Source organism: Ischnura elegans, chromosome 2, assembly GCF_921293095.1.
Source record: "Ischnura elegans chromosome 2, ioIscEleg1.1, whole genome shotgun sequence".
NCBI lineage: Eukaryota > Metazoa > Arthropoda > Insecta > Odonata > Coenagrionidae > Ischnura > Ischnura elegans.
In genome coordinates this window covers 109561932-109583901 of record NC_060247.1, presented here as the reverse complement: position 1 = coordinate 109583901, position 21970 = coordinate 109561932, and the positions used below count along the sequence as shown (strand labels likewise).

The following is a 21970-nucleotide window of genomic DNA, read 5'->3' as shown; positions in this document are numbered from 1 at the left end:
ATATATCTTAATGGGTACTCATCATGAACTACTTCCTACGAAATAATGTCCTTCTACTTTCATAATTACATAATTATCTTCCATGAAATGATATCCAAACTTGCGTGCTTATCTCTAGTGAAGAGTTGTTATGGTCTATGGTTTCAGGATTAGCATTTTTTTCCTTGTCCCAGAGCTATTGCAGGATACATCTACCTTAAGTAAAATTGGGTCGCCCTCTTTGTCTATAAGTGTGAAGTGTTTACTTAAGTAATGGAATCTGTCTCCTATTACGCAAAGGCTGCTCATCTCTCATCGCAATGTACTGTTGTCATCGATATTTGTTGCTTGTGCATCTCATGTGCTTGTAGAATTGTTAACTTCCACAGATTTCATCTCTAGTATGTCATATTTAAATTGTTATTGTTTTATTTCTTTTACCAGTTATTATATCAATAAATACCAATGTCCACTGAAGAAGGTTTCCGAGATCATTATTCTTACCAACCACTAGATCGCCAGTTGACTTCGTACATTAATCTTGTATTATGGTTATTAGTTTAGTAACCTGGGGAAGTTCATCAGGAAGATTTTCCTATATTCATTGCTTTTAAGTTTCTCGCAATTGCAGTAGCAATTAAGCCTGAATAGCACGCCCTATCGTGACGCGTAAACAAAGTTTGAAACACGCGCCGAGATGTGCATTCAAACTTCGCGGCAGCCGTGGACCACTGGCATAGATGGCACTGATGTATCAAAACCTATACGCATTATCCTTATGGGTATGTCGCCCCCTTGGGACGGAGTGTTACGCTCGAAATGTCCTCCACACAACATTCAAGCAGGGATCGAGCAGACTCTGTGAATTCTCTGTCACCGCTGGGATTTGAACCCGAACTCACGGCATGGAAAGCCAACACTCTAGACACAATACTTCAACGGCCACTCATCGAAACTTAAAAACCGTGGCAGGTATAAGTGTCGTTAAGTATTGTTGCGATTAAAAAATGCATGAGCACCGCATTCAGAACGAAAAAGTCTTTAATTCCACAAGTACATTTTCGTGATGACTTCCCATTCCCCAGCTGGGGCACCACTGCCACTGCCTCTCTTGCCTCCACACTGCACAGCCACCGGTGAACATTTGTACGGCTGACGCAAGACTCGCCTCCAACCTCGACAGCAGGGCGCCGCTTGGCACAGCTGGCAAGCCGGCCTAGCCGTCTTGATAATGCTGCCGTCGCCAACAAGTATAAGTGTCCATACTATAGTTTAACCACTTCAACACCCTTTGACTATCTCTCATTGTGTCTTAACCTCTTGTTCTCCTAGATAACTATGATAATCACTTTCGCAAGGCATATGAATTTTTGAATAGGCAGTATATATTTTTTTGTAAATCATACAGAGACGTATGTAAATAATTTCATCATATTTAATCATAAATCTTCCCTTACTCACAAAATTTATTCAATAACCCAATAATATAACTCAAGTTTTTTTTAACTCATATTCATTTTAAACTCATATTTTCTTAATTATGGCCCGAACTCAATCGTTTGAAACGGTCATTATCTTGCATATCGATCCTACTCAGATTTTATCTTTATTCCAAAGTTTCTCCTCAAAGCGGAAATTGGTCAAGAAAAATGGAATCATCTTCTTCAGTGCTTTCGCTATCAACAATTTCTTGAAAGTACACTCTGCAGGCGTCTGAATCTTTAATGCTATTTATCATGGCAGTGGCTAGTTCTTCTAACTCCGGCTTTTCTGTCTTCACTTGGGTCCTCGCGCACTGTACCACCTTGACTAAATACCTGCAAAGAGGACAAAATAAATGGTTTAAAATTGAATTTCATATGATTGAATGAATTTCAACCGTCGCGTGAATGGAGAATACGTGATATCTGAATTATCAGAGGGACTTGTAGGAATATTGAATACTTAAAGGCCACCCGGTGTGGCTCGGGAAACATATTACCCAATCAAGAGGGAAACTTGGAACTTTGAATTCGTAGTCACATAGCAGGGTTTGTAGGCAAGCTAAAAAGCTACCGATACAAAAAAGATTTCGTTATTCCGTGCACAGGATCAGCTTATACTCCGCTCCACAGCATTGATCGCTATGTGTCCGTACGTATGTGGACCAGAAACGTCTCGTGAACTCTTCCCCCGCAAAAAATGTTTTCGCCGAGAGGTGTAATAGATATGAGTAGTATTCTTTGAGTTATGTTTTCCTTCCGAGCGAGTAAAGAGGTGTGCCTACTCGGCAGGATATCAAGTCACAAGACGTTGTATGACGTGACGTAACAAATATTAACAGTGGCGGCTGGTGGTAATTTATCTAGGGTGTGCGTTAGAGCAGAATAAGGATGATTTAATTATATTATGTTAATACTAATCCATGAGCATCATATTTCGTCGTAATAGAATACATAGCAAGCAAAACATATCACTGGTATATTCTACCCTTAAAATTGCATGAACAGAAATAATATTAGCATGCATGAAAATAATTATCCTAAACACACCTTTACAAGTGACGGTAGGTGAAATTCATTCTCCTTTCCTTATACGCTATGAGGAAGTTGTGTAGAAAACGGCCATACAGATGACTCTGTAGACGGACTAGGATCCTGGGCGAAGGTAGTGTAGGTGGCGGCTACACCACTACACTACCTGCGAGTCACTCACCAAAAATATGCGCGTGCGCACTCGCATCGTTTTGAGTCTGCTCCCATCACCCATTTGAACTGTACATACCCCCCGCTTACTTCGTCCCGCCAGAGAACCGTCAAGCGATCGCATAGACCAAAAATGCGCCCGGCTCGATGCCACGGGATCGCACACTTGTAGAGCAGTGAATTCGAAAAGGAGATAGCTGTAGCGTTCGGAGCTTCATGTTTCTTGCATTTGCAGACAGGATTTTTATCCTTCGCGTTGCAAGGGAATAGTTTTCTTTTATAATTCATTCATATTTGGGTGTGCACTTGCTAACATGCGTATACGCACGCGCCGCCACTGAATGGTAATAAGAAAACGACGCTAAGGACAAGATGAATGTAGCACAACGGGATTTGGGAGCATGAGATGCACCTATGTACTTTAACTTTGTTTACAATCAGTGCAGCCGGCGGACAGAAAAATAGATATCCTATATTATGCATATAGAGATATAGATTTCGTGGTATGCTTTCAGAGTGCGTCAACATATGTGGTCATTTTGCAACACCCTCACTCTTTTGATGAAAAAAGTGAATTCATTCTTCGTTAAAAAAATTGCGGGTACTCGTCGAGTTAAATAAAAACTTTTGGAGTATATCGCTGCGTTAATTTTTTTATTGCCCCAACGTTTCCCAAACGATGCTGGTATCTTTTTCAAGGGAATTTTTATTCATATTTGGCAGGATATGCTGGGCTCGGCAGCATATTAGAAAAGATAGTTGTCACGGAAGCGATGGCTTCTTGCTGCGGACTTTGTCGTATTTCTTCGATCGCCGTTGGAATTCCACCCCATAGAACCCTCGCAATTCTTCGTGAAAACTTTCGTGGGTACTCGTCATGTTAAATAAAAAGGTGAAATGAAATTTCATCCTGCACTGGATCGGTCTTCAGGGTCTTCAGCGACGAGTTGTCACTGTTCACGTACTTGGCTGACATTTCGGAGGTGATGTAGCAACCCATCTTCTGGATACACCAACCGATCAACTAATCGGTCTGATTAAAAAGTTGATCGACTGGTGTGCCCATAAGATGGAGTGCTGCATCGCCTCCGAAACGTCGGCCAAGTATGTGAACAGTGATAACTCGACGCGGCTTCATCCCGAAGACGGAGATATTCCAGTGATTAATTTTAATCGCGGAAGCCTAACTTTAATAAATTTCATCCTGTTAACAATTTAACTCCATAGGAATGCGTTTGCAGCTGTCTAAAAGTACAGTAGTTTGTAGTTTATTGAGAATGATAATTTCTTTCGGATATGAAATTTCCTTAGTGAGCCTAACCAAGGAGTCACTTAATCAAGGGGATTGCATAGAGGAGGCCCAATTCCGTCCCATAGAAGGCTGATTACTGTTGAAATTTCGGCCGCATTAAATCGGCTTTCAAAAATGTCCGCGGCGCGGTGATGAGAGAAATGCGATCCACTTCTTTTTACATTATTTTGCAGAATCTTCTTTGAAAATGCAAGTAATAGCATCGGAGTGTAATGTATTTGACAAATCACATATTCATGGATGTAAATTTCGGTTGACACCCCAACACTTTTTCCGAACTGACGGCGGCTGGGTGGTAGAGAGCAAGTAGCCAATCCGAAGCGCTGTCCCTTACATCTAACCGTTCCTCTCCATTCCCTTCCCTTTCCCCTCCGCTCCCCTCCATCCGGCCGACCAGCGTTGCCAGCCTTTGGAAAAACTATACTTTCTGGGGCTGCGGGTGAACGTAGTGCGATCTCCACAGATTCAGTTTGGCAACACTGCGAGCTCGAAAGCGGTCTGCACTGCACGGAGTTAGGAGAGAGACTGCGGGCTCCTACACATTTTCTCCTGTCGCTCTTCCGTGATTGGCTAGAAGAATGGGTGGGTTTTGATCACGCTCAAGATCAGCCACCGTCAGTTCGGAAAAAGGGTATAATTATACCTTATTTCCTAGTGAAACTCGGATCACTTTGTCCGTCAGCGACGCATGTGGCGACTTTTGTAAACACATTTTAATCCGCGGTGAGTATAAACACATTTAGAGGCCAACATGAGGATCCTCTTTTGTGATATTCGTGCACTTAATATCGATTTTAAGATAACATCCTTGTTGTATTTATTACGAAGAAATCAATATTTGTCGTTTCCAGTTAGAAGATGTCGCAAGCTCAATGGGGAGTCACTTTCATCACTTCAAGGTATATTTGGGTAACGGTAGTGTGCCCTAATCTAAGGCGAGTGATAGCGATCTCTTCCTAGCGAAACCATCATGCAGGCACAGACTTAACATTTTCAAGGCTCATTCATGTGTTATCTCTTGGCATATTTCCGAAGGTCATATTTCAGGTATTCGCCGGGCAGTGCCTTCATTCGAGAATCAAATGCAAAAAGTACTTTTTTGGTGTATCGGTCGGCCTTATTATTTCTTGCTATGCCAGCATATCCTGGTATCCACATAAAGGCTAACCTGCTCCCTTTTTGACTAATTGTAAGAAATCTATTCAGTGAGTCCTCGTTTAACGTCACTTACCGTTCCTGAATAATGTGACGATAAACGAAATGACGTTAATCGAAGCATAATATCCCATGAGAAACAATGTAAAAAGTGAATATCGGCTCATAAACCTCACAATTCCTACGCGAAAAAAATGTTAGCGTATGTCTGTATGTCTGTCTGTATGTATGTCTGGGGCATTTTTTACGGTGGGAATGCCAAACTATCGCATAAATACGAGTTCCCGTCTTCATCGACGACAATAGCAGCAGTGACGTAAATCCTTCTCCATATTTTTGTATCTTCCAGCATTTGCTTTTCGGCTTCGCAATGGTAGTCGCCTGGGCATCATCATCGCTGAAGCATCGTCGCAGTTACAGGAACCAAAATTATTGTGAACTCGGCGAAAATGTGACGACAAAAACCCCGAGTTCTACACGGAAAAATGCCTTGAAATCACTTTTTTGGTTCCTGAAAACCATTATGTCAAGTAAAACCTTGCGCACCTACGCAAGAATTCATTTTGCAGAAAGTTTTGCTAAAACCGTAATCGCAATTAAGAATAAACACACCGTTTTACACTTTGCTTAGACTGACTGTACGACCGCCCACAAAACGAACAACCTGCAACGCCCGCCGCTTCGCCTTTTTTTTCGCGCGAATTTTAAAAGACTTGACGTTATCGCGAAGCGTAGGTGCGATGAACGAATGACGGTCTCAAAATTTTCGTGGCGTTATCGCGAAATAACGTTAATCGGGGTGACGTAGAACGAGGACTCACTGTATGTGTAAAAGAGGTAGAGAGAGTAGACACTTCGCATAAATATTCTCAAATAAATTATACATAATTTTCCCGATTCATTATTTCCTGTTCTATCACGTTAACCCTTTTAGTGCGGATGGCCGATGCATCGGCTTTTGCTGCTCGGGCGAAAAGTGCGGCGAGCCAATATATAGGCTCTTACGTAGTACATTATTTAATTTGCTATAACTAATTATATTGATATGTTTTATATCAGTAAACGTAAAATATTTTGTCATAATTTACCATTGGAACCACAATAATAAAAATCATGTGGTTAAAGTTGAACAAATAGCGAAAAACCACTGCCATCGATTTTTTTCTGTAAATTGCCAACTTCATCTTCTCGCAGCGTTTTCATTAAGTGCTTTACTGAAAAAATTATCCTGTCATATTAATAAGCACTTTTTCTTATATTTGGAGGGTTTTTCAAAAATTGTATCTTATTATTTAACTGCAGACATGTTACAAAATGACGTAGCTTGTTTTTAGCCAATGTTTTTCATAAACGTATGGAAAAAGTTGATACTTCCGCTGATTTCCGCCAAGTTGCTTAAGCTATGCCTTTCTATGAAGCTTCTACATTGTAAATTTTAAGTGTTATCTTGCTCATACTACCAACCCAGAATTTCACTTCGTTTTTTCGACCGCGCGGTCGACTCCGCTGCTGGCTGCGGCGGAGACTACGCGGGGATCGCCGCAGTGCGGTGCAGTTATAAGGACAGGCGAAAGATGCGGTATTTTCTAGTTTTTGAGAGAACTGGTAATATTAATAATCTTGCTTTAATGTGATCAGGGGTCTTTCCTCTTGTGTTATGCACTGCCTATAGTTAACGTTTCGTTTTAGGGTTCTTGGAGTAATTAATCCAAGAATAAAATCAAATGTTAATGGTTTCATACAACAACGGAAACGAAAGGAGCCTGGAGGGAAACGATAATACGAGGCCTAGGTTTAGTTTTCTTCCCGCATAACATTTAAATCACCAAGGAGTTTAGTTTCGACCCGGGACGAAACTTTACTCCGGGGAACGAAACTAAATTGATCGAACCTCTGCTGCTAGTAGTTAAGTTTCGATCCCAGAAGTTGAGTGGAGGGGAATAAGAGGGAATCGTTTCGACATATTACGTCTGACATACGAGTAGGTTAAAACCTGAGCTCAAAAATCGAATGGCCAGCTAGTGTTCACCGTCCTCCCGTTATTGGTAAGAAAATATGAGTGCCCCATGCATCTATATAATGGCGGCAGACCGAAACTCTACTTCTTTCAAACATACACCGTACTCGCGTGTGGGTCGAAAGTAAACCTTCCGAAACTGAAGCACGTGATCCCTCCTGTGCGAAACATTATCTACGTTTCGCCTCGTCCGAGAGTTTTAGTTTCCTTCCGACCCGAAGTAGTTCTGACTCCGATTTCGTTTCCACCCTTAATTTAGCTCTCCGGGTTTAATCCATTTCGTTTCGTTTCTACAGTTCGCTTCAAGGAACGAAAATATTGATTTTATACTGGTTTTGACTATCGTTTTGTTTCTTTTGCCATCCCTGTGTTCAAGGCACCTTGCCGTGACGTATTTTAAGGTGCGTTCATAGTGTGTAACATTTATATAAACATGTTATTTATAACAAGCTACTCGTAACATATGTTTTATTTAACACTAGCTGACCCGGCGAACTTCGCACCGCCTAACAATCAATGAGCTTACATGTAGTTACACCATTTAAAATTCAATAGCGGCTGTATTGTTTTTAATCATATTTGATTTAATATAATATAATAAGGATATAAATTCAATTAAACTACGGAAATGAGTTTCAAAATTCCTTGCCAGAAAGACCTTACATTTATTGAAGCTACATGGGTGGATCGGAGCACGTTTACGCGGTTTTTTTTTCAATAAATGTTCTCACGGTTTAACTTAAGAAATTTTAGGCATTGTGGTTTCATAAAGCAGTTAATGAAATAAAATTATACGCATTCAGTTGTTGCCTATTTGTGTTATTAACCGTAAAAAAAATATTTTTAGGTCCAAGTCTGTTGCGTAAATTTGTACTGTTCACGGGGAAGGTTAACACAACGCCAGACCGATGCTTGAGTTATGCTCAAAATCGTGTAAGAAAAGTTCCTATGAAGTAACATTTGTATCAAATGACATTAGGCGCGCCAGTTATAGTATCTCTGTTTGGAAAAAATGCTATGCGTTAGCGTGCTGCATGCGTAAACGCACCACGGTGTGCCCTACAATACGGGTTTAATGTCTTGCGTCAAGCACCTTCTGATAAACAACAGTTTTTGTTTTGTTATCAGGCGTAACATAAAGCGAATGAAGCTAAATAATGATAGCGAAGCGAAGCAGTGACGCAGCGAGGGGGGTTTTTGGAGGTTAAAACCTCCCCAAGAGCTCAGTGAATTTTTTATAAACAATTTTGTTACTAATATTAAGGGGACGGATAAGTAACAAACAAAACATATTTAACTATTCACAAAGCCGCAAAATCCACTATTTTGAACTATTTATCTTAATAAAATGTCTGGGGGATGGCCCCCAACCTCTCGCCTACATTAGCGAGTTTTCTATACCCTACAGACCCGAATTATTAGCTGCGCCTAAAACTCCCCTATCCTTATTTCCTACCTGCGCCCTTGTTTTTAATTTGATTTGTTAATAGTTATCACGAATGCAACATGAATTGGAAATTTAATACGGCATGTAAGTTGGGATCATGGAATCTTCGTAATGAGAACTTCCTCATATTTGAATTTTCCTTAGGGTAAAGTCGCTTGGATCACAATCATTATCTTTTTTTATCACCAAATGCGTTCCGTTGGATAGTTTTGGTTGGTTTAAGTTTCGAAAGATCATGAACACAGAGTCTACCATTAGCTATAAATCGTCCTGTGGTAAGCCAGGTACGTCCAAGGACTTCAAATATTCAGATAAATAGTTGTTGACTTCCTCTTCGTTTGTTATACAGCTAAAAGATTTGAATTCATGCAGAGTACCAACTATAAGATCCTAATTTACCTATTTTGAGTCATCCACATCTTCGTCTAGGCCGTCAATATTTCTCGCTCAACCAACCATTTGTGATTTTTGTGGTGGTCAATCATATTCGGGAACACATAGTTCATGAGCTCAACTTCCGATGAAACTAATTTGCACACATTCCGAGGAAATGGAATCAAACTGCTCGATTCTTTGACAGGAACACGGGCATACCGATTGTACTTTCACAGAATACTAAACTGCTTATCTACAACTTGATATGATAAAGCCATTACTTACGTGCGCTTCGCCAGTATGGCTCATGGCGGCAAAAACCCACCTTAACCTCTTCCCTACGCAGGGCGTGATTTCACGGCCTGAATTTTCTGATGCTAAAGAAGGAAGGCTGGATTTTCACGGCTTGAATTTTTCGAAGCAAAATACCAAAGGCCGTGTTTTCATGGTTTCGCGGTCAAGCATGCCAAGTGGGTCCCAACCGCCATTAGGGTCCCTCGGCGCGAGAGGTCCGACCCTTTCCAATTGTCCGTGTGGGGATTACCTCGGCCCATTCCGGCTCTCAGTGTCCCACTCAAGGAAGGTGCTCATGGTCACTTATTTGTTTATAAGTTAAAATAACTGAAAACGTTAGTCAGCCAAAGTCAGATAGACAGCCAAATTGGCTGGGAGTGGTGACCATCATAAAAACGAAATTTCGGCGTGGCGTGGCGTGTCAACAATTGCTTGGAGATTTGTTTACAAACACGGTAGTGTAGTGTCAACTCGTGCTGCGCTTATAATTAGCTCTGTGGCGGCCGCACCTTCTGCCTCGCCGCCACACCGCTTGCCCGGAGGCAACATAAATTGCGCTTCATCATCACCTACAGGCTAGCTAGCCCAGCGGTAGCGCGGTCGCCTCCAAAGGGGACGGCCCGAGTTCGATTCCCCGTGCCGGAGAGTGTAATTATTTGATTTTTCTTGCCTTCTAGAATTCCTTTCTAGAAATTTCTTTCATGTTCACGAACAGTAACATAGAACATTCTGGAAGTGCACCAATAGAATAAATACTGCGGCCTTTCGGCCGGCAAGTCAGTCTGGAAATTGGAACGGATCAATAAACATCGTTCAAACCACTGAAGTGCCTTATCATTGCTAGCAGACAACCCCGACGCCTGCTACAGCACAAATTATATATTTTAAATATGATTTCAATATTTCAAATACATTTTGCAATTTAAATATTACATTGATACGAAGTTCAGTCATTAAATAGGTAGAAACCAAACAAATAATTTAATTTGGAGTTTTGACCGACTTATCAACTGTCGTAAACCGTTGTCAATCAATTGTCGTAAACGTAATTGTGGGAAACCCGAGAAATATTCCTGCAATTTTCGTAATATTAAAAACTCCTAAAAGCATGTCCCTAAGAAAAAGATTAATTTTCTTTTATATTTTCCTATTTTTTAATGCTCCTCATGCTATCCGGAGCTAAGCCGTACCCATATCACCTAATATCATTCAAATGGGTCAAGCCATTCTCGAGTTATAAGTGTTCTAACTAACACGATTTTCGACTTTATTTTTTTTCGACTTTTATTTATATATATATAAGAACACATTTTCCAACTTCGTGGGGAAACCAAAAAATTGTTATCCAACATTAATTTTTGTTTTGTAAGGCAATGCTACATGTAACTTGTTACACGCATTTGTAACTTGATGAATGAATGCTGAATCGGTTGCCTTCCAGCATTCTCCCTTGAATTTCGAATGATCATCGCTTACCGGCAAGTTTTTCCTTCTACCCCTGGATACGATGGGTCGCGAACATCACAGAGGGAAACTGGAGTCCCGATGCCCTTAGTTGAACCGCAGCTTTCCACCTTCCGGAGTAAATAAGCATTCCTCTCGTAATCTCGACCGATTACTGCGAAAAAATAAGACCGCAAATTTAGCATAAAAGAGAAGTTTTATCTCAATCACACATGTAGATTAGACAATATAAAATCCTACAAACACTTACACTGCATAATGTCTGGACGGCAATAAAATGACACTACTGACTGAAGTGATTGTTCCTGAAATCTTACTAATTCCAATTCTCTGGGAGATGAATTTGTGTCAGTCAGGTTATTTGATAATCTGCGAAAGCATTCATGGAGTTCATCCCTTTTGCTTTGAGGAAAAATAATAAATGCATGATTATTTTTTTAACACGTTGCTTACAGGGGTATTTACATGTAGAGCACTCCGAAACACTGCGGGAAAATTACAAAAATTCCCGCCATACGTAGGTACTCTACGTGTTACTACAAAAGTAAGAAAGTTAAAAATTAAATATATAATATAAATAATTTCAGTGAACTATAACGAGTGTAGTGCATTGAGGGAACCTGGCTCCACATGATATCTGATGACATTAAACTCAATCTGACATCTCGATAGTACGGCGAATAACATCAACAATATTTTAAAGAAATACTGCGATATTTTGAATAAAAAACCTTGCCCTCGTCATATTTTAATTTCAGTTAGACTTTTAATGGTAGGATCATTGAATTAAAATGCTGGCAAAGGAAATCATATCCAAAAAGTCGACCAAAATACAATAATAAGTAGGACTGGATACATGGGTTTTTCATATCCCTTCGAAGAAGGAAGTTCCAGCAGAGTTAGAAAGGGATGAATCGGGCAACAAAAAGGAATTATGTGTACTTAACACACTTACTTCCAAATCCGAATGAGCGATTAAATTTTCAAGCTGAAATATGTCGAAGACGTGTTTTTTGAACTATTACAAATTAAATCTGCAGCCTGATTTTTCTAAATAATTCTGGTTGATTATTATAGTGACAGCGCACCTATTCAACAAAAAAGCCAAACCCTTACCACTTAGAGAATACTCATCGCTACGACACAAAAGTCACTATCATTATCAAAATATCAGCCCGTCCGTACACGTTGCTTTAGATGAGGGATTTTAGAAAAGAATTTTTTCAAAACAAGTACAGCCCATTGCAGGAAAACCTTGATGAAGGTATATAAATATACCGAAACGTTGGAAAATAAGTATGCAGGCAAATAATTCTTCAAGACCTACACTGCATAACAATAATCAGCGTTAACAGTGGAGGTCAAGAGAATGAAAAAAAACTCAAGTAAAGAATAAGGGAATGTCTAGTCAAATGGCATAATAGACCTAAATAAATTATCATCGATTAAATTTTTACTACGCTTTATTTGACTATATATAATAGCTATTGTCTCAAAACTGTGGAACGATTTGTTTAAACATGAAAAATACAGTGCTTCACTAGAAATTTTTTATAAGGAATACTTTCAAGGGACCCATACGACTGACTGATTTAAATTTTACTATAGTTGTATCATTTGTTTGTTTATCGACACGTTTTAAATTGATATAGTGTCAGGAGGAGAAATTTAGTTTTTTTTCTTTCGTTTAATGAATATTCTGTTATCCTTAAGTCTATTGTCAACTGAGTTATTAAATTTATTCGTTTATGAATACGTTTAATGTTCACTTAGTATTATAAGAAGAAATTAGGCTTTTCATACTGCTGAATGATTCTTGTGTTACCCTTACGTCTATTTTCAACTCAGAAAATTGATTTACATTCTTATTAATACTTTCAATGTTAATAAAGTGTCAAAACAATCAATTCAATTTCTTTCATATTGTTGTATGACTTTTTGTTCCCCCAATATCCATTGTCAGCGCAAAAATTGTAATTTAATGATATGTTATAAAGGAGTTCACACTCCTAGAAAAATAAATAATTTTGTTAATTATTTATATACTTATTATTAATTTTATGTACTTATTTCATTTATTTATGTAACGAGATGGATTACATTTGAAACTTGAGCCGTTGAATGTGAATACCAACCTGCACACAACACTGAGACGAGGACTCGGGCTATCAGGATACAACTCTTCCGGATTTCCTCCGCTTCCAATTGCTCTCACCATGCATAGCCCTAAATAAAATGTTTCCATCTGTGAAAAAATAAATTCCGAGGATAAACTCCTTTCAACTATACCCTATGACTGTTTTCCAAAACTTAAAATAATAATAATCCTTACGGCGCGGCGGTGTTTATTTAAACAACATAGTTTTTATCATACATTTTACGCTGGCAAAATGCACATTCAATTATCTTATAAACTGGAGTTATAGTTAATGGTTTTTGAGTTGAAATTGCTATTTTTTTAAACTGTCGTTATTTGGATTATATGCTTCACTATATGTGGAATAAACTTGAGGTCATGCAAGATGGATAACAAGGTAGCTTTAATAAATTTACCACCATGCATATAATACGTATGACGTGCATAACTACAGATGTTTCAATGCCCATTGTAGTTACACGCTGATTTATATATATTTTTAGGCGGTGTAGACAATCTTGTGTCACCTACTAATTGGGTGTGTGTTTTTAAATCGCTTCGACCTCTCCTCGGTAATGCCATTTTCATTGGTGCGAAGGCTTCCGCGGTGCGCTGGTAGCATTTTCCGGGTTGATGACAGTTACGACGCGGTTAAACCCGGAATATAAAGCCTACAATGGCATGCGGCGGTGGCAACAACGGTGCGTAAAAATGCAAAGTTAGGGAGTCGCAATCTGATTTACGCCAGGCAAACGCTGGCGTTATTTTCGATACTATTTAGCAGCGGTTCCCAAACTTAAAGGAACATATTTTAGCCCATGCGTTTTAGCCGCGACCCCTAAAAAAGGTTGTCAAAGTTTAAGTACATAGTTCAAAATAATATTTGTATACATCTCGCGACCCTTTTCCGAACGGCCCGGGAAACACCGGTTTGGGGACCGCTACTTTAAAGCGACTCCAAATTCGGCTTGAGGGCCACCATTTTGAGATATAGATTCTGGGGGGCGTAATATTGCCTCACGAATAGCATATTCGTCATAATATCGCAGCCGCTGTCTTTAACACAATAGTCCAGCATGAGTATCACAATGGTTCAGTTACTTACATCGCTCCTGTTCCTGCATTGTTGGTACTCAATGGTGTCATCAACACGTGGTACATAAAGTCCGAGTGCCGGGAGTGCGACAAAAGCTGCCACTAAAACAATCGTAAGAGCATTTTATACTATATTTAGATATTCATACAACATACACAATTGTAAAAAATGGAGTAGCAAAATCATTACTGTGTAACGGTTGTGGGATATTTTTTTTAATCCCAGGTAGTATAAAAGAAACATGTTTTGAAGAAATAATTTAACGGTTTTTCGTTCCTAAATAAAAACATTGGGTTAATTTCATATAACAGTGTTGAGTGAAGCTATACTGTAGAGCTAAGATATTGAACAAATCATCAACTGAATAATCAAACTATTGTTTGTTTATTTTCAAAAAAGAAACAACCACATCTCTCCTCAGCACACATTGGTACACGTTAGATTAGTCAGGGGTAAATAACCAGTTATGGAGTTACCAGCGGCAAAACGAGATGAATATTTGAAATATAAATTAGAAGTAATGTGTTACAGGGGTTCATCGATAGCAAAGATCATTATGCACCTCCCTCTTTTGAAATTTCGAATAAAGTTTGTCCAAGAGAAATAAAAAAAGATGAAATATCAAATTTGTTCTCTAAAAATTCCATTAAAATTTTAAAATGTTATCAGTGAATCAACATTTTCAGGGTAATCGCAGAGTTTATATTACCAGTTAGATTATACCTATACATTATCTATGATATACTTGACACATAACATGACGCACTCTGGCATAAAATAGAAGGCCCATGCTGGAAAAATCAATGAAATTATCTATTTTCACGTAGAATATCGATGTAATGCAAAGTCCACTTTATATTAATCCATTATTGCACATCCGAAACACACCAGGCGTCGCCAGGTATCATAGATGACGCTTCAACGTACCTTGCCACGCTAATTGCGCGGCAATCTTAAATCATGTCTCGTTCTGTATTTCCGATTAGGACTTGATTACTATCCAGGATTAACGAGTAATAATACACCCTGGGTAAGCCACTTAATTAAAAATTCCCCATATCACTATGACGAAGGAAATGGTAAGCACTGACATTTATTAAATAACGTAAAAAAAATCCTATCATTAAAATATCTGTATGTATGAGCCGTGAACTACTAAAGAAAAAATAACCAGATGAGCAAGAGGAAGAAGCAAAAAGCAACTGAAATTCGTATTTTATCTTAACTGCAGGATAAATGGTCAATCCTCATAATGGCGGGTCCAATGAATGAGAAGACAAGGAAGAAATCAGAATAACGTTCAAGATTGAACCCTAATCAAATTTTCCATTCCTCTCGACAATCATGGGATTGAAACTTACGCACGACAAAAACATCCACTAGAAAAATAACGATATGAAAATAATCATTCACTTGATTTTTTTCACTGTCGACACTTTGAAAGGTCGCCAAAAAATTTTCATTTCAACATCTAAGACCGCAAGCCGAGGTAGCCGTCTTGGTTAACACAGTATATCTCACGCATGCTTCGTCTCATAGATAGGTTACTCTCAATGTCATGGCATATTAGTCGTCGTATTATAAGTGATTATATGTAATTTTAATAACGCAAACATTCATTTTACTTTATTCGAAAACACAGATTTCAGTCTTCGGCTCTAATCAGGGTCATAGTGCATTTAAAAATTTCTCATTTTACATCCATGACAAAGCACAGGATAATCTCTTACCGTAAGATCAATTAATAGAACGACATAAAAAGACAATGTCTTGAACGCAGTCGTTCGGTTCTTAAAAATTAATGGCATAATCCTTCATTGATCACATTACAAGTATTCCTTATCTTTAAAAATAATTTACTCACCAATAACTGTCACAAGTAATGAAGGCATTTTTCTAAGGGATGAATTCCTCTTTCTCTCCGGTAATCATCCACCTATCCACAAGACAGAGCAATATAAGTTCGATTTCTTTCTTATTCGCCCACCACACTGCTATCCTCGCGCAGCGTGTCTGAATGAATATATATGCCGCAAAAGTATTTCCGGGAAAATTTGTCCACAGTGCACATGTGGAGTCCTCTGCTTGCGCATAAGTCACCCATTAATTAGCGAAGATTATAAAAACCAAAGCATCACTTGCCTAATCGCTTGTTTATAATACTCACCCTTCAAGATCAGGGAATAGATGAACTTCGAAGATAGCCGAAGAGGAAAATGCGTGTTATGCCTTGAGGTTAGGAAGCATACTGATGCATTGAAATCAAAATGTATTGAATTAAGTTAGATATATAAATTCATCTAATACCTTGTTGAATAAAATCTTTTGGGCTATGATGTCGGGCAAATTCTTGGGTGGCCCCAAAGTTTCCCGATGGATGCTGGTCGCCTTCTCAATGGGTTCCGAAGAGTGGGGAATTTCGAGACCCGCCGTGAACTGGACCACGTCGAAAAGGAAGTTTTCAACATACACATCATTCTCGCCAATTCCATGAAGAAGGAAGATATCGAGAGGCTCGACAGGATGACGGCATCACACACGATCGCGGCAGCAGAGACTACGAAGGAGAAGCAGAAGAGGATATTGACAAGATTACAAAATTCGCAGTGACCGTACAATCCACAAAGCGAGGCACAGGTCATCGTCAATCTCTCGAAACACCCCCTGGACCCTTCCGCCCAGTTGATGTTTCAAAAAGGATTCAATGGGGATCTTGCATGAATTTTTTTTATTTCACAGGCGGACAGAAAATTATTTTCTGAATGCAACAAAGAAAACCGCATGCGTATCTGAGTTTTCCTTCGCGAGATATTCAATGATGAATATAACGAATTTTAAAGCGCGGGAAAAACTCCCTCACCCCCCAAGCCACTGCCGACGAAGCCTCGATGACGTCAAAGGTGTCTAAAACATCACACGAAACTATTGTTGTGATTGTTTGTAATAGTGTTGCCAGCAGTTGTGAAACTTCGTTTTTTAGGCGTGTTGATTATTTTCTATTCTATTTAAAGATAAATATCCGACGATAGAGGCTCAGAAGCCCTCATATTTTGTATTATTTATAATATTAATATCTGAGAATAATGTATAAAACTGGAGCAGTTAAACTAAAAAATTTATAATACCTAACTGACATCGTTGTAGGAGTCTGAGCCACGGATGTTGGAAGGGGGATACGTTAATTTTAAGTTGATGTTATCGACGGCATATCATTCATTTAAGTATGTCATTAAAACGATTTTGATGCTTGCTAATGTCCGCTTAGCTTTTATATACAATAACTTCATCCGTTTATTCGTAGGTACCGGAGAATTCGTCGTTTAGGACTGTCTGTGCTTGTATTAGGAGGTGAATTCCAGTCAATGCAACTTTTGTTCGCTGAGTGGAGACATCTAGGAACATTTTTGTGCCAAAATAGTGTTATTTTCAACGTGACATCTCCCGTTAAGCTGCTGCTAATAATCACTGTGCCAGTGGTTTTAATGCATTGTTATTCCATTATTTTAACGAATAGTAGTGAGAAAAGTCACCTGTGTCTCTTGTGAGGGCTAATTTAAGACTTTAAATCATTGAATAAATAGTTGTTTTCATCATAACGAGCTATGCTATTGTAAGTTGTACGTGATGAATATAAGAGTGTGACAGTGACTTCCAGTTTTTGATAAAGGTATTTGCCTATTTCCCACTATATTTTTATGGTATACACTATTATATGGTTTATGGATTCACCTATATTATTGAAATAGGTTGTAGCTTGTGTGTGTGTGTTGGCAGCGAAACCGATTCACGATCTCACATGTGGATTGTGTGCAGACGGTTTTTCTGTGAATTCGTACCGTAGGACAGATAGGACTACATTATCCGCTTATTCGGCGTTTGCCAAATTCAACAGCACAGCTTACTCTAATGTCAACAGCACAGCTTACGATCGTTATCCTCAAGTATTACAAGTTTCTTTTACATTTCGATTTGCCGCCGACGTATAGCAATAATTTGTCTTAACAAATTCCATGAGGGTCGTGGCATCAATGTTGGTGTCCTAAAAAAAGGCTGGTGCCCTAACAACCCATGCCACACGCCCTTTAGGCGGCTTGCGGGGTATTATGTAAAAGCAGATGAATTTCAGGTGTACTATTCGAACGAGTGGCAACGTTATCATCCATTTTTCTGATAACTAAAATATACGTAGTGAAACGCTTTTACTTCATCATCCCGATGTCGCATTATTTATATCCCAAGTAATAATCGTGGCACAATAGCAATAGGAAAACTTGTCCAAGAATAACAGAACAAAATTAAGCGACGATGAACAGGTAAATACTCCCTAAAAACAAATTTGACAGCATGCGCTCAGCGTATTTCCCAACTCCCTACGGTTGTTTAGGCACCTATGACGTCACGCCTGGCCTCGGCAACGCTCGGGTGTCCTCGCGCAGTAGTCGGCTCAGAGAAATTTTTCTCGATTTTAAATGCAATTTTTTTATTTCTTTTGATGTTGAATGGAGAAACTTAAGGTATTTTTGCGAGCTAATTTACTTATTCAAAATAGTTTTTAGAGCAATCTGCGACCCAAGCAAGTTCCCCACTACGCGCTGACGCCAAAGAAAATTCCAGTGGTAGAAATCATTAGCGGAGTAGAAAGCGTCATTGGTAACTTGCCACCCAGCGAGGCTGAGATAGTTCGACAAGACGCCTGCCGAATCCTCATAATAAATAAGAAAAGCCAGAAACATAATACCACCGTGTCAGAGAGAGAACCCCTTGGTAAATTGAAAGAAAATGATATCATCGTGGTTTTACCAGCGTACAAAGCCAACGCGAATGTCGTCAAGAGAAAGATGTATATTATAAGAAGATACAAGAACTTCTTGCGGAAGGACCTCATCAAAAGATCGACAGAGACCAAACCTCCCGATGAAAGAGGATATTGACAGAAATACTAAAGGCTTATGTACCGAAACCAGCCGAAAGAAGAAGAATCAACCCACATAATCCGTAAGCTCCTTGTGTCTTCGGTGTGCCAAAAATTCATAAGGAAGGAATGCCCCTTACGCCCATTGCCAGCGCCATTGACTCACCAACATAAATTAGCGAAATACCTGACACCGATTTTACAGTCCACAGTAGAAGAGAAGAAATCATAAGTGAAGAACTCTCAACATTTTCTTCGGATTATTAGTGGTATCAAGGTCAAAAAAGAAGACATCCTAGTCAGCTTTGACGTGACATCGCTCTTCACAAATATTCCTTGTGACGAGGTGGTAAATGTCATCAAAGACAGATTTGGAGAAAACATCGCCAAGCTGACAGAGATTTGCCTTAAGAGCACTATCTTCCGGTATAGGAATAGTTTTTAACTTCAGACGTCTGGAGCAGCGATGGGTTCTTCTCTCTCCCCAGCAATTGCAAACATATTTATGGAACACGTAGAAGAAACAGCAATTCAAAACGCCGCCCACGAGCCTAAGATCTGGGTCAGATATATCGACGACTCTGTTGTAATTTGGACTCACGGAAAGGAAAAGCTTCAAGAGTTTTATACTTATTTGAACTGGATCAACTAAAACATAAAGTTTCCAATAGAGGTGGTGGAAGACGGAAAACTTCCATTCCTGGACGTTCTCGTGGAAAGGAAGACGGATGGAACATTGGGGCATACAGTGCATCGAAAACCAAGAGCAACAAATCGATACCTGCACGCTTTATCTCACCATCAACCAGCCCAAATAAATGGAGTGGTCAACACCTTGATTCACCGCTCCTAGACGATAATTGACCAGAACAACTTTACCGAAGAGAGTCGGAAGTCAGAGTCCATTGTTTGGGGAAATAGATTCGACGACAGAGTTATCTCTCAAACATTTAATGAAGCCATCAAAAAGAACGAGATCAAAATCAACACCGCAAAAGCCGCAAACTCATCCACAAATGACCTCAGCGACCAGAAGTAAGCCTTCCTGCCATGCATAAAGGGGACGACTGGCATAATAGGAAAATTCCAGATAAGGACAATCTACTCTCCTCACGTTCCGATAAAACTTCTCCTAAAAACCGTCAAGGATACAGCTCCACTACAAGTGGAAAGGGTCTACCGAATTTCTTGCCAGACCTGTGGGAAGAACTACATCGGCGAAACAGGCAGATCAGTCAAAACACACCTAGGGGAGCACGAGAGAGCGATTCGACTGGGGCAGTCAACAAAGTCCGCGGTAGCCGAACACGCAGCACTGGTCCACACTATCGACCTTAAGGAAGCAAAAATCTTTGCCAAAGCAAAAAGTGTTAAACAGAAACTCGTCGGAGAAGCCATTGAAATATCTAAAGAAAAGAAGAACAATTTCAACTGGGTCACCGGAATTAAAATTAGCCTTACTTGGTAACCCGTAATCAAAAAAAAAACAATCACCAACCCACTCCTACAACCTCCCACTCCCCTACCCTCACCACCTGACACAGATGCATACATACATGAATTTTAATTCCCAACTCTTCAGAATCCCTTGAAATAGCGACCAGCAGCGGTCGTGAAACGTAGGTGCCACCCAAGAATTGACGCGGCAGCATAGCCCAAAAGTTTTTATCTAAATTTACAAGTACTCGCGATAGTTTTAACAAAGAACTATCTAGTACCGTGATCATCTTTCTGAAAATGTGCTCTATGGTTTGAAAAAAAATAATATAAGCAGTATAAATTTTTAAATGCGTAACAAAAAATATTTTTCCTTATAAAATATATCCAGAAACGCTTCAATTTCTAAATTTTATTAGCTATTTCTGCTACTTTTCAATTTCTAAGGAATATAAGAACATCTATCACATATGATAAATAACGGTTTAATCAGCTTATAAATTAAGTGTGCATGCATCTGCATGTACACATACTCATTGATAACTTCTCATTGGGGACCGTAGCTTTACTAATTACTTTCTTATAACAATAACATAATTATATCAGTTACTCTAGAGATGGCTTGGAAAAATCTTCAGGTTATAATGCGGAGAGCGGACTTCTTCTACGTGATGAAAAGCTGATCACCTATGATGACCAAAAAAGAGGATTTTCATTTCAAATACATACTTGAAAAAATTAAATGGTTCTTTTTTTCAAACATGTATTTGGATTCTGAAATATGCATTTTGAGACATCTAAATATGAAGCGGTTGCTGCTGCAAATATGCAAGAATTACCTTAAAATTTCTAAGAAAAATATTTATTTTTTAGTGGAAAATACTTCTTTTCAATGGCAATGGGAGAAATTAAAAAACGTGTACTCTTATTTTTCTATTATCATTCAGAAAGATGTACTGTTCAGGGGATTTGAATGTATTGGCAGATTCGGGGTGATTCTTTGGCCAGAAGAGGTTTATCAATTTTTTTTTAGCTCCCAGCAGGTGAGGAGCAGGGACTATTTGTCTTAAGATAGTCTGCGTACTGAAGGAATAGTGCGGCAGTTTCTTGATTACAAGCTTCTGCTTTCTTCGCCACGCAGGACAATCCCGATATGAAGTTCCTGCAATTGTAAAAAAATAATAGACGGTGAAACGCAGACTACTTGTTTGCATTGAACAGAACACAGAGGCCGGGCAAGCAAAATGGACTGAGAATGATTTATAAACGATCAGATCTTAAGCAATTGATAACATTATATCATCAAATCCAAGAGGGAGACGATTGGAGGTTGTATATTGCAATTTCTTATAACAAAAGCTAAAAGAATACGATGAGTTGGGTAAAATGATTTTACGCGCACATACAGGTACTTGGTGAGGATAGACCGACTCCAAAATTTACAACGGGGGAGTGAAGTTCTCAATCATCTACAAGTAATTCTTAGCAAGTATTCTTTCCTGCATTTCAAAATTGAGTTATGGATGAATTTTTTAATTTTTTTCTTCTCCATTTTTACGTCTGTTTGATTCTCGTTATTCCTATGGATTAACTCAGGTTCCTCTTATCAAAGCTTTTTATGGGACAAAAGCTAAGAGAATACGAGACGGTCAAATTTTGGT

At 39.1% G+C, this 21970-nt stretch overlaps 1 protein-coding gene across 2 annotated transcripts in view; it reads right to left on the bottom strand.

The window, feature by feature from the left end:
* The window catches only part of LOC124154348, a 34794-nt gene extending 18753 nt beyond the window's left edge, over nucleotides 1-16041 (bottom strand). The window contains exons 1-6 of one of the 2 annotated variants that reach the window (XM_046528021.1): nucleotides 15825-16031; nucleotides 13970-14061; nucleotides 12863-12972; nucleotides 10978-11129; nucleotides 10740-10881; nucleotides 1003-1796 (exon numbers count right to left, since the gene is read on the bottom strand). In XM_046528021.1, the coding sequence (XP_046383977.1) occupies nucleotides 1604-1796; nucleotides 10740-10881; nucleotides 10978-11129; nucleotides 12863-12972; nucleotides 13970-14061; nucleotides 15825-15852 (717 nt within the window). In that variant the 5' untranslated portion in view covers nucleotides 15853-16031 and the 3' untranslated portion in view covers nucleotides 1003-1603. Of the gene's footprint in view, nucleotides 1-1002; nucleotides 1797-10739; nucleotides 10882-10977; nucleotides 11130-12862; nucleotides 12973-13969; nucleotides 14062-15824 lie in introns of those variants that run through there. The other variant, XM_046528022.1, reaches the window with a different exon arrangement.
* Nucleotides 16042-21970: the final 5929 nt, after the last annotated feature.